We start from the raw sequence: 12,530 nt of genomic DNA, 5'->3' as shown, positions 1-12,530 counted from the left end.
ACATCTCTCACATACGATAATTTGAGCAACAAATTATTATTAAATAGATTAAAACGATTTAAATGAATTTAGTTCTTACCAGTTAAATATCTTTATATTCCGTAAGGAATATATCCGTATAGGGTATTTCGTTGTGAGACTTACCCTGATGTACTGCGTTAAAGTCTTGTTAATCTCTAAATTAATCCGTGCTCATCCTTTTATACAAGCTCACACACATGCGCACACTACTACCACTCCCTAAAAAACTTGTTCTGCAATTTCGAATAAAATACTCGCTCGCTCTACAAATACCTAACTCAGCAAAACCCTATTCACAAAACAATCACGTGACACCACGTACACAAGAACACAACACGAATACGATGACAATGCATGAATGAATTAGTAAACACATGGGGTGAATGAATGAATGAAAGTGTATTGAACAATCTGAAATGAATAAAATGCATATAACATTTGATAATTAAAATACGCAATTGTCACCCTGTGACAGTTGCATTCACACCAGCTTAAAGTTTACATCCAAGTTTCTTATTTTTGTAGTACTACACTCATTAAAACTTTTAGCATAGTAATACAGCAATGTAGCTAACTAATTCATGATAACGTACATGTAACAGTTTATTGACTTGGGACTGGTTCATGATTTTTGATAAAAAGATTTTTCATTTTCGATGTTAAACATCAAAAATTTAACTCATTTAATGTTGACAGCCAAAATTTTTACCTTCTGAATGCAAGAATAAAAGCAATATTTTAGCCTTAAATCTGTGTTATGTAAACAAAGACTCAATTCTTTATGCATACAAACAAACAAGTGAAATATTGATTTTGTAATATAAAGCATCTTAATTTTGCATAGTCACAAATTTTAACTTTTAGATGACGTATTTACCACAAAAAATGCTTGAAATGTGAAACATATGATAAACTTAGATCGATATCCATTTCTTTTTAAAATTTTGTAAACAATAACATACCGCAATCTTTGTTTACAAAACAAATAACAAACTCTCTAAAATGAGCTTCAGTGATAATGTACATGTATAACCTTAATTTTTATGTGAAATCTTTTAAACACATTAGACAGTAGATTTTGGTCATTAAAAGGGGAAAATATAATTCTGGGAAAAATCATGAATCAGTCCCTTTTAAACCTAATTATAAATTTGTCCTTTTTTCCTGGACTAGTCTTTGTACCAGAGTAGTAGTTGATTTCCAACCGGGTTCCCAAATTGTTCCCATTACCATAACCTAAATAATGAACTTCAAATATTGTTGCGGTCCAATTGTTCCATTACCATAATCTACATAATGAACTTCAATATTGTTGCGGTCCAATTGTTCCCATTACCATAACCTAAATAATGAACTTCAATATTGTTGCGGTCCAATTGTTCCCATTACCATAACCTACATAATGAACTTCAAATATTGTTGCTGTCCAATAATTTTTGTGACCAGTAGGGGACTAGAGAGAAAAAAACAACAACAAAAAAACATACATATTTAACGCTTAATTATATTTACATCAAATTTGTCTGTTTTTCAAAGTACATGTGTATTTTAAAATTTCCCTTGGTAGAACTCCCCTATTTTGTCAGACAGTCGGCAAGGTGTAAGAAATAGGGTGGGGTCATTTAAAAATCTGAAGGGTGGGGTCACAATACGAGTTATGTTTTACATGGCGATATGTATAATGATTTCAAGAAAAAATTCTACTCAAGAACAGCAGGACCATGATATATGCAAACATTCCCTGGCAGGTATAGTACAGATTCACAGATTCGAGTTTGTTCAAATTTTGATCCCAAGGAGTAGGATGGGGCCAAAATAGGGGATCAAAGTTTCACATGGGAACATATTGGGGAATGTTTATAAAATCTTCATCTCAAAACAGAGCCATGATAAGCCATATGCAAGCATCTTCAGGTACACGTAGTTCTAAAACATTAAGTTTGTCAGGTACACGTAGTTCTAAAACATTAAGTTTGTCAGGTACACGTAGTTCTAAAACATTCAGTTTGTCAGGTACACGTAGTTCTAAAACATTAAGTTTGTCAGGTACACGTAGTTCTAAAACATTCAGTTTGTCAGGTACACGTAGTTCTAAAACATTCAGTTTGTCAGGTACACGTAGTTCTAAACATTCAGTTTGTCAGGTACACGTAGTTCTAAACATTAAGTTTGTCAGGTACACGTAGTTCTAAAACATTAAGTTTGTCAGGTACACGTAGTTCTAAAACATTCAGTTTGTCAGGTACACGTAGTTCTAAAACATTCAGTTTGTCAGGTACACGTAGTTCTAAAACATTCAGTTTGTCAGGTACACGTAGTTCTAAAACATTCAGTTTGTCAGGTACACGTAGTTCTAAAACATTCAGTTTGTCAGGTACACGTAGTTCTAAAACATTCAGTTTGTCAGGTACACGTAGTTCTAAACATTCAGTTTGTCAGGTACACGTAGTTCTAAAACATTCAGTTTGTCAGGTACACGTAGTTCTAAAACATTCAGTTTGTCAGGTACACGTAGTTCTAAACATTAAGTTTGTCAGGTACACGTAGTTCTAAAACATTCAGTTTGTCAGGTACACGTAGTTCTAAAACATTCAGTTTGTCAATTTTGATGGTAGGATGGGACCACAATAGGAAATTAAAGGTTTATATGGGGATACACAGGAAATTAATTAAAACAAATTCTTTTAGAGTAGCAGCGCCACACTAAATCATTTCAAAATGCAAATGTTCCTAAATTGTATAGATTCAAGTATTTTCTAATTCAAATTATCAACCTAGAGCGGATTAGATTTAACGTAAATTAATGAATGTATACACACAGGAAAGAAAAGCTTTTAAAAAGTGTTCTTTTTCCAAAACACCAAGGTCATGTTAGTCAAATAGGTATTGAGGCATTCCTATGTGGTGTGAATTCAGGTTTGTTAAGTCACGATCATTTTTGACTAGGTCTGGGCGCTATATGGGGTCAAATTTTTCATGGGAAAAATCTTTTGAAAATCACAACAGCTGAAAACAGAAGGGCCAACGAGATTCGAGTGAATGTGGCCCATGGGCCTCTTGTATTATTTCGAAGTAGGTACATCGTATGATGAAACGTACAACCAGGATGTAGTGAGAGTGAGATAGTAAAGAAAGCTACGCTATTCTATGTAGCTACGCCATTAGCTATGCCTCATTGTGAAACACGAATCTGCGTCATGTTCAAAATTCCTTAAAATCCAAAACTTCGATTTAGCTCCCTTTTACATCATTTTTAGTTGTCTGTCTCGATTTGATAAGTTAAAACTGACCATACGCAGAACAAGCTCTTATGTATCAAATCAGTACAGAAACATGAACACCACATGCAGATAAAAATTGAATATCGTTACATACAAATATGATAAGTTGACGATGGATTGATTGAATGTACTGTATATTGTTTAACGTCCCTCTCGAGAATTTTTCACTTAAATGGAGACTTCCATTTCAAATGCAGGACAAAGCATTTCAGTTTCTCCATCGTCAACTTCCCATATTTATGCAGCAATATTTCATTATTACCTACACATGATGTTGCATGTCTTCGTATGGTCAGTTTTTAAAATCGAGGCAGGCTACTGACAAACAAGTTGATGTTACAGGGGTTTCAACAGTCTCGTTTAAAGTCAGAATGTCGCAAATTCTATGGTAGTTATATGATCTAGTTTGCCAATACAACCTACATGTATCACTGGGTCAAATGCTGTCTGACGTGCTTCACACCGATTGTTGGACCGTTCTTGGCACACTGATTTTGACTACGGATAACTCTGTTTACTTGATCAAGACATATGGTTCACGGCAGGTGTGACCGGTCGACAGGGGATGCTTACTCCTCCTAGACACTTGATCCCACCTCTGGTATATCCAGGGGTCCGTGTTTGCCTAACTCTTTATTTTGTATTCCTTATAGGAGTTATAGGATTGATCACTGTTCGTTATATTCACCTTTCATAATGTACATCATCGAGAGAGTGAAGTGTGTATTGACATGTGAATTGTTTATATTTTTTTGTCCAAGAAGGCAGCAACAGAGTCACTCGCATGCACTTTCTTAACAAATAGGGTTATGGAATAGGCATGTTTTTAAATTTTCATTCCACATCACATCAACTTTTCCATTATGTCATCGTTGGTCTGTATCGTGTTTTCTTTTCATTAATTTTTTAACCATAATACTTAAGTTTTTGTTTCATGCGCGGACGCATGCGAAATAGAGGCGTGGGTAATGTGAAAAATTAGGATCGGGCATGGGATTATGATTATCTATATATCGAGCTGATACGATCCGGACTTTATTGTATGGCAATACGAAATGACCCGAGGTATATCCAATGTTGGGTAGTATATATACGGCTGCTTTGCAGACATTGTAATGCAGAAGTAGACCCTGGTGAGTGAGGATACGGCGAATAAAGAAACTACAGTATACTAGTAAGCAAGTTTTTGAAGGCGTGGACGTTCACCTGGGTTTTGTTTTTTTTTAAATTAGTATGATCAGTCATTAAGCAATTGGGATCTGTCCGGTATAATGAAAGATATCCCTGTTCTGTCACATTAAGATCTGTAGTTACATTTTATGCTAAAGATGACAGTATATATTGACTTGCACAATTTGTTTTTTCATAAAGTAAGCAATCTTTAATATATCTGTATATATTGACTAATATAAGTGGCGGATTTAGGAGGCGCAGCCGACCCACTGGGGGCCTCAAGGCGGAACCCAAACTCCTTACCTCATAAAGTTGCGTCCCCCTAACTGGATCGTCCCTGTGTATATTTCTTAATCATTCGTAAAAGATTTTTTTTTACTAATAATTGAAGGAACTCATCCAAATCGTCGAAACCTACCACTTCACAGCACTTTGATTTCAGTTGCAATGTGCACCATAAATAAAACCATAATCTGAGGCGAATCCCGAAATTTCAAAAGTAGAGTTCGACGTTCGACCATTTTTTTTTTTTAAAAACCTTTTCCACCCAAAAAGGGGAATTAAAGACCCCTAAATGACACAAAATAAATTGTTTTGTTTTAAAGGGAATCCCTGTCCCCCTTCTTCAGATCCGCCACGGTCGTCGCCGCATCCGGAAGGTCAGGGTTCGAATCCCGGCCGCGACAGACCCAAGTCGTAAAAACAGGTAGTGACAGTTCCATCGCCAAACGCTCGGCATCAGGTGTGAATATCCCGGGTCCTCGGAGATTACCTTAAAACGGATGTCTCATGTCACAGTAGGTATGGCACGCTAAAGAACCACACTGCTCAATGGCCGTAAGCGCCGAGCATAGGCTTAAATTTGAAGTCCTTCACCGGTATGGGTGACGTCTCCATGAGTGGAAAATTAAACAAGATACAATCAATCAATCATAACCGCCACTGCATAATTGTTGTTTAATACAATGTATCATCAAGATCGACATTGACCTGGCATAAAATTCTGTAGCCCAGTGATCTACGAGAGTGGGGAGTCAAACGGCTTGCGTGACCTAGGCTAAAAACTCTGCCGTAATACGATAAGGTGAAGATAACGAACAGTGATCAATCTCATAGTTCATATAAGGAATACAAAATTAAGAGTTGGGCAAAAACAGACCTCTGGACATACTCCAGGTAGGATCAGGTGCCTAGGAGTAAGCATCCCCTGTCGACCGGTCGTTGTGACCCTATCTTGACCAGGTATAATTAGGTGCATATAGTTGTTTTGTAATGCAATGCATTATCAAAAGCGTCAATTTTGTTATCATAGTTCTGCTATATAGCTCAATTAAAAGAACAATTTTGACACTGTTGGAAATTTATTGACCGATATCAAGTAATTGAAAAGAACGGAATACAACACACACAACATCTACTAATAGCCATGCGAGTTACTCAAAACAGCATATAATTGATACATGTATATATCTCAACTTTAAAAAGCTTACAATTACAAAAAAATGTTTTAACTAGAAGTGATTTATACCAATTAATATATGGATGACCAGAAAACAATTATTTTTACATCTATTATGCTAATAACATTAAACGGTATGCAAACAAATTGAATAATGCGCGTAGAATAATTTGTCTGAACAGCTTTTCGTGTTATTTGAAAAATGCATATAAAAACAACAATAAACTATTCAATGCTTATATCAACATTTTTTCTCAATGGAATATTTAAAAATTCACAGCTGACGCCGGACACGCATGGACAGAACGGCAACTGCTAGTTCAACCTACTGGATACCAGATAAGTTCTACAACAACACCAGCCTTGACAAGTTCTATATCATGAAGAGCCCCTATCAGAACAGCGTCTTCGTTTTCTCTGGCGGCGGAGGAAGGGGGGGGGGGGGGGGCAGTGGCGGTTTTATTGTGAAACAAAACACAAAGCTTACAGAGACTGGGTGAAATAGAAATAGACAACTCATCATATAACACTGTCCGTTTCCAGTATTAAGGAAGGTCGTTAATGACATTTTACACACGACACATGCATCTGTGTACAAATTAAAAGATGTGTTGTTATATATAAACTTTATATTTGCTTTAAAAAACCTAACAGTGAACGGACTTCTTCGAAGTGAAAACATGTCTAGGCCTTATGTCCTTTTGAGAATTTCTCTAAAAGTACAGCTTGGCTCTGCAGCGGTAGAGTAGCGCATGGAACTCTGGGTAGAGAATGGGTCCAAGTAAAGAGGCAATCTGTATCCATTCTCCTTTGTGATACTTGTTCTTACTTTGGCAACATGCACATGTATGCACCTAAGTTAAATATGGTTTATAATAATGTGATTGCAAAAAGGGCGAATAATTTCGTATTTTACAATTATTATAAAAATATACATAGTATAATTATCCTTCAATGGCGAGGGAATTAATCATTCGTTTTCTGTGCTTGAAGGTGTGCATGTGACTAGCTGCACAACTGTAGCTCTCAGGAAGAGGTATACCGGAGTGATACAGTTCTGCAGCTAATGCTCGTTATGAAAATCACTGATTTATAAGAGGGTGATTTCATGTTGAAGAAGATAGGTAAAGTTCCCCCAGTAGTTTAAATATTTTTTCTTCTTTAGTAAGCATACTGACGCAGTTGTCAAAACTCCACAGGGAATTAGGTAGGGGCGAAATCGTGGAAAATGGCACATAATTGAACATGGTATAGGGGGTCTTGATTCTCAGGAACTTGCGTGGACAATATGTTTACATATTTTTCTACCATGAATTTTTTTAAAAACTTATTTCATTTCCAGTGTATGAGTACGAAATTAACAAAAAAATTAAACAAGATACGTCTATGAATTACTGATGCTCAAGTATGACCGAGGTCAAAGTCTTAAGGTAAAAAGAATTGCTACCTAAAGAAAGATCTTGTCAAATGGAATACACATGTGAAATATGAAAGCCCCATCACCAACCATTAAAATTTTATGCCCATGGTTAATTTTTTCAATAGGTCAAACCCTAAAGTAAAGGTCACTAACCAAAAGAAAGGTCCTGCACAGGAAATATACGTTATTGCTAAGGTTAAAGTATTTGAAGACAGACAGACGAAATAGCAGAGAGAAGTTGAGTTAGATTCTTCAATTACAGGGGGCATACAAAGGAAAAGAAATCAAGGACATTTGGTTAATCGAATTTCAAACTATCCCCACTCCTTTGGTAAAAATCAGCAACGTGTTTTGAAACAAATCAAATATTTGGGTAATGGTTCATATATACAACGTAAAACATGCATTGAATTAACAAAGTTCATCTATCAATTATTTCTCTCACTTACAAGTTCCTAAATTGGAATGCAGTGTGTACATTTGAAAATAAGTACATATCTATCAGTAGGTGTGCTTTACTAACAACAAATATGGGACAGCTATCCTTTGTATTTTGAGTGGAGTTTGAAAGGCGTCTCTAAACAAGATTTTGCTGTTGGAAGCTCAGTGCTGTAATAGGTGTACATCAACATCTCCACCGAATCACAATGCGGGCCCTCCTTCTTTAGATAATATTCGCCGTTCTGAAACAGTTAAACGAATTTATATTGTCCAGCAAATAGAAAGACAAAATCTCTAATCTTTAATGTTTTCTTAACATGTTCTCATAATTATGCTTTCAAAATATGAATAATTGTGACACAGTGTAACCAGAACTGACTTTTAATGGTTCCTGATTCATTTGTACTACAAGTGACTCTTGTTTACATCAGTAGTACTTACAGGCAAGCCCATAAAGAAACCAGACTGAAAAATATACATACTGACCTCATTAAAATGCGTACTGACCTCATTTGTAATTTTATATTTCTTGGGCATGTTTTCTGCATACACTACTAGCACCTGTTCAAAAGCGACAACAAAAAATCAAGTTGTGATTTATCTACAATGTAATTTCATAAATTCAATATTTACGTATACGAAAAAGAAATTCTTACGAACCTGTCCACCATCAGCGCCTGTTCGAACTAGGTATACCCCATCTTCACCAATGTTCCTTATTATTCTGGTCAATATAAAATGTCAACAACATGTGAGGAATTTGATGATTATAATATTACATTGTCGTACAGAAATAATCTGGGTGATATTGAATATTATAATAAATCTATATGCAAAGATTTTGAACTACCAAACCCTGCATGTCTTTGATGGGCATTTTATACCTGTAGAATAGTTCAGACTCGTTAGAATTGTTCCTGACTGTCTACAGAAACATGTCGTGTTATTAAGTAAAAAGAAGGCGAGCCGAAATTTCAAATTCAACAATGAAAACAAGTTCCACACACCATGTTGCCATCTAAATTTTGCTGGTCACCGTCTTGAGAAATATAGCCGTAACCACGTGACGTGTTTTATCCAATGACAGAGTATTATTTAAGTCCGAGAAAAAAAATAAAATTCAAAGGAGTCCACTCCTTGCAATTTTTTTCGCCTAACCTACACTAGCTTCTAATACATGTAGTGGTATTTTAAAGCTGAGACTGCATAAATCTTAGTAAAAGAATGTACTTTTGACATATCTTATGGAGGTGGGAGCATCCCATTCCTTTCTGGATCCGTATTGTATTTTAAAATATAACTATAAGGTTAAGCAATGCTTGAATGATTTACATAAAACTATATATATAGATGACAGAATTATATAGAATGAAGCCAAGCAATAAAGCAATATTTGGCGGTTTGATATCAAATGAAGAGTTACGTACTCCTGCGCTCGCTCTTTCTCCTCGCCTTCATAGTAAATATTCTTCCAGTAGTCTTCGTTATCCTCTTCCTCCTCGTCCTGTACATACAAACTTTAATCAACAGTCTGCACGAGGTATTTCACATGATATCAAATAAAATACGGCATGTCGTATGATTGGAACGAATAGGTACAAATTTCTAAACATGTTTCCATTATGCCTGATATTAAGAAAAGAAGTAGTTACATATGTAGAATGAATTTTTATTAAACTGAGTAGATTTAAAATTAAGAGAGAAACAAAATATTTTCGACCTCTTCTGGTTCTACTGCGATGTTTGCATTTCTGCCGGAAAATGGACTGTTTTCCTTGCCCCTTTTACCTCTTGAATGACTGACAAAAGAAAAACAGTATTTAATCTTAATAAGGGGCCCATGGGACACATCGCTCAAATGAGACACCTTGACCCATATCTAAAGATTTTCCCTATATATACTACTCAAAATTTGATAAGGATCATAGATATTTTTTCTGTTTAAAAAACTTAATAACTGCATAACTGGCAATATTGTGTCCAAGTGAAATCAAAAACGTCTTCAACAAACTTGCACGTGCATTTCATGCCATGGGAAATGCGTTTCTCATCACAGTTTATGCTTTTGCTACCATTGCACGATTTTCACTCAGGCATCGGTGTCTGATTCTTTCTAAAATTTCAAACTCACTTGAGTGTTTACACTACGTTTATCAACACAATGCCCCCTCAACGTGTAAGGCGTCGCCTGACGACAGAACAACTGGGCAGATATATTGGAATGCTTGACGCTGGCTATTCACAGCGTGACGTTGCAAATGCATTAAACGTCAGCAAGAGCGTTGTAAACAGGGCCTGGAACCGACAGCAAACTTTTGGTACAGCAGCACACCGACATGGGGGTTGTCGTCAGAGGTCGACAACCCAACGTCAAGACCATTTTGTGGCTCTTCAGGCACGACGCCATCCCTTCCGGACAGCAACCAGCCTACGTAACTACCTCCTGAACGCCTCGGGGGTGAATGTGTCCACTCAGACGATACGGAATCGGCTTCACAATGCAGGTCTCAACTCGAGAAGGGCATGTGTTCGAGTCCTTCTGACTGTTCGACACCGGCGGGAGCGATTGGACTGGGCTGAAGATCATGTCACTTGGACACAGAACGATTGGGTTCAAGTTCTGTTCACCGATGAGTCCAAGTATTGTTTGGACTTTACAGACAGGAGGCACCGAGTGTGGCGACGACAACGTGAACGTTTCCATGATGCCAACATCAGTGAACATGACCGTTATGGTGGTGGTTCTATCATGGTCTGGGGTGGAATCAGCAGGGATGGAAGAACAGATCTTCATGTCCTGGAGAGAGGAACAATGACGGGGTGTGGTACCGGGATGAGATCCTCGATGTTTACGTCAGACCCTACGCTGGTGCTGTTGGCCCTGAGTTCATCCTGGTGGATGATAACGCCCGTCCTCATCGCGCCAGGGTGGTGGAGCAGTACCTTCAGCAGGAGACAATTGTCCGTATGGACCGGCCAGCGCTCTTGCCGGACTTGAACCCGATTGAGCATGTATGGAACATGCTGCAGGTTGCCCTTTCACGCCGTGGAGCACAACCCACGACTTTGGCAGAGCTCGGAAACGCCCTCGTGGAAGAGTGGAACAACCTTCCCATTGGAAACATCCGGGTGCTTATTGACAGGATGGCTCGACGTTGTCAAGCCGTCATTGATGCAAGGGGAGGCCATACCCGGTATTGACACTTCATCGACTAAGTGTAATGATGGAATATCCCCAAAAACTGTGTAATTCTTTCTCTGGTTTGCTGTTAACTTTTTGTAATGAAATGCCTTTTGGTGTTGTTATCAGATTTCAAGCATTCCGTATTGATAAAAGTTCATGCCGTTCATGAGTTTTCATTCATAACCTGAGTAAACACGTTTCTGAGTAAAATTGATGTCTTTTGTTATGTTAGTGGTAAATTACACACATATAACCTAGTGATCCTTATCAAATTTTGAGTAGTATATTTGCATGTAAAACTTTGATCCCTATTGTGGCCCAAACCTACCCCCTGTGGTCATGATTTTTACAAACGTGAATCTGCCCTATATAAGGAAGCTTCATGTAAATGTAAACTTCTTTGGCCCAATGGTTCTTGAGAAGATTTTTAAAGATTTTCTCTTTATATCTATATATAGAATTGGGGCCTCATCCTAATAACAACAACCACCCCCCCCCCCCTCCTGTCCCGGGAAGGGGGCATGATTTTAACAAACTTGAATCTGCACTATATCAGAAGGATTTCATGTAAAGTTTTCTGGCTCATTGATTCATCAGAAGATTTTTAATGATTTTTCCTATATATTTGTATGTAAAACTATGATCCCTTATTGTGGCCCCCATTGTACCCTGAGGGCCATGATTTTTACAAACTTGAATCTGCACTATGTCAGGAAGCTTTCATGTAAATTTGTACAAGTACTTTCCTAGCCCAGTGATTCATGAAAAGAAGATTTTTGACAGATTTTTCCTATATATTTGTATATAAAACTTTGATCCCCTATTGTGGCCCCATCCTACCCCAGGGGTCATTATTTTAACAAACTTAAATCTGCACTATGTTAGGAAGTTTTCATGTAAATTTCAGATCTTCTGGCCCAGTGGTTCTTAAGAAGATTTAAAAAAAATCTCTATATATTTTTATGCAAATTTTGATCTTCTATTGTGGCTCAATTCTATCCCCGGGGGTCATGAATTTAACAAACTGGAATCTCCACTATGTCAGGAAGCTTTCATGTAAATGTCAGCTCTTCTGGCCTAGTGGTTCTTGAGAAGATATTTAAATGGCCCCACCTATTTTTGTGATTGTCTCCCCTTTGAAGGGGGCATGACCCTTTATTGGAATAAACTTGAAAGCACTTCACCCAATGATGCTTTCCGCCAAGTATGGTTGAAATTGCTCCAGTGGTTCTGGAGAAGAAGTTGAACATATAAAAGTTTACAGACAGAGGGACAGACGACGGACTACAGGAGATCAGAAAAGCTCACTTGAGCTTTCAGCTCAGATGAGCTAAAAAGATGACAAGTTGCAAGTAAAACATACAAGGAAACGAACAAGACAGATGTTCATGTAATCATTTTTAATATTATGTTACACTGTACGTGTCTGGTACAGAGAAAGTAATGTGTTGTATACCTATACATCTTATCCCTTATCAATCCTAGAACTCATCAATCCTAGAACCCAATATCAATCCTAGAACTCATAAACCCTAGAACCCAATAGCAACA

The 12,530-nt window shown here is 37.2% G+C and overlaps 1 protein-coding gene across 1 annotated transcript in view; it reads right to left on the bottom strand.

Moving 5' to 3' along the window:
• Nucleotides 1–5,817: 5,817 nt before the first annotated feature.
• The window catches only part of LOC125659644 (SH3 domain-binding protein 2-like), a 34,701-nt gene continuing 27,988 nt past the window's right edge, over nucleotides 5,818–12,530 (bottom strand). Inside the window, exons 11-15 of the mRNA XM_048891383.2 lie at nucleotides 9,516–9,594; nucleotides 9,223–9,299; nucleotides 8,456–8,519; nucleotides 8,303–8,356; nucleotides 5,818–8,037 (exon numbers count right to left, since the gene is read on the bottom strand). Coding sequence (XP_048747340.2) covers nucleotides 7,894–8,037; nucleotides 8,303–8,356; nucleotides 8,456–8,519; nucleotides 9,223–9,299; nucleotides 9,516–9,594 — 418 coding nt within the window. The 3' untranslated portion in view covers nucleotides 5,818–7,893. The remainder of the gene's footprint in view (nucleotides 8,038–8,302; nucleotides 8,357–8,455; nucleotides 8,520–9,222; nucleotides 9,300–9,515; nucleotides 9,595–12,530) is intronic.

The sequence above is a fragment of the Ostrea edulis genome, chromosome 9 (assembly GCF_947568905.1).
Source record: "Ostrea edulis chromosome 9, xbOstEdul1.1, whole genome shotgun sequence".
NCBI classification, from domain to species: domain Eukaryota; kingdom Metazoa; phylum Mollusca; class Bivalvia; order Ostreida; family Ostreidae; genus Ostrea; species Ostrea edulis.
The sequence above is the reverse complement of the archived record's forward strand: the minus strand, read 5'-3'. Positions and strand labels throughout refer to the sequence as shown.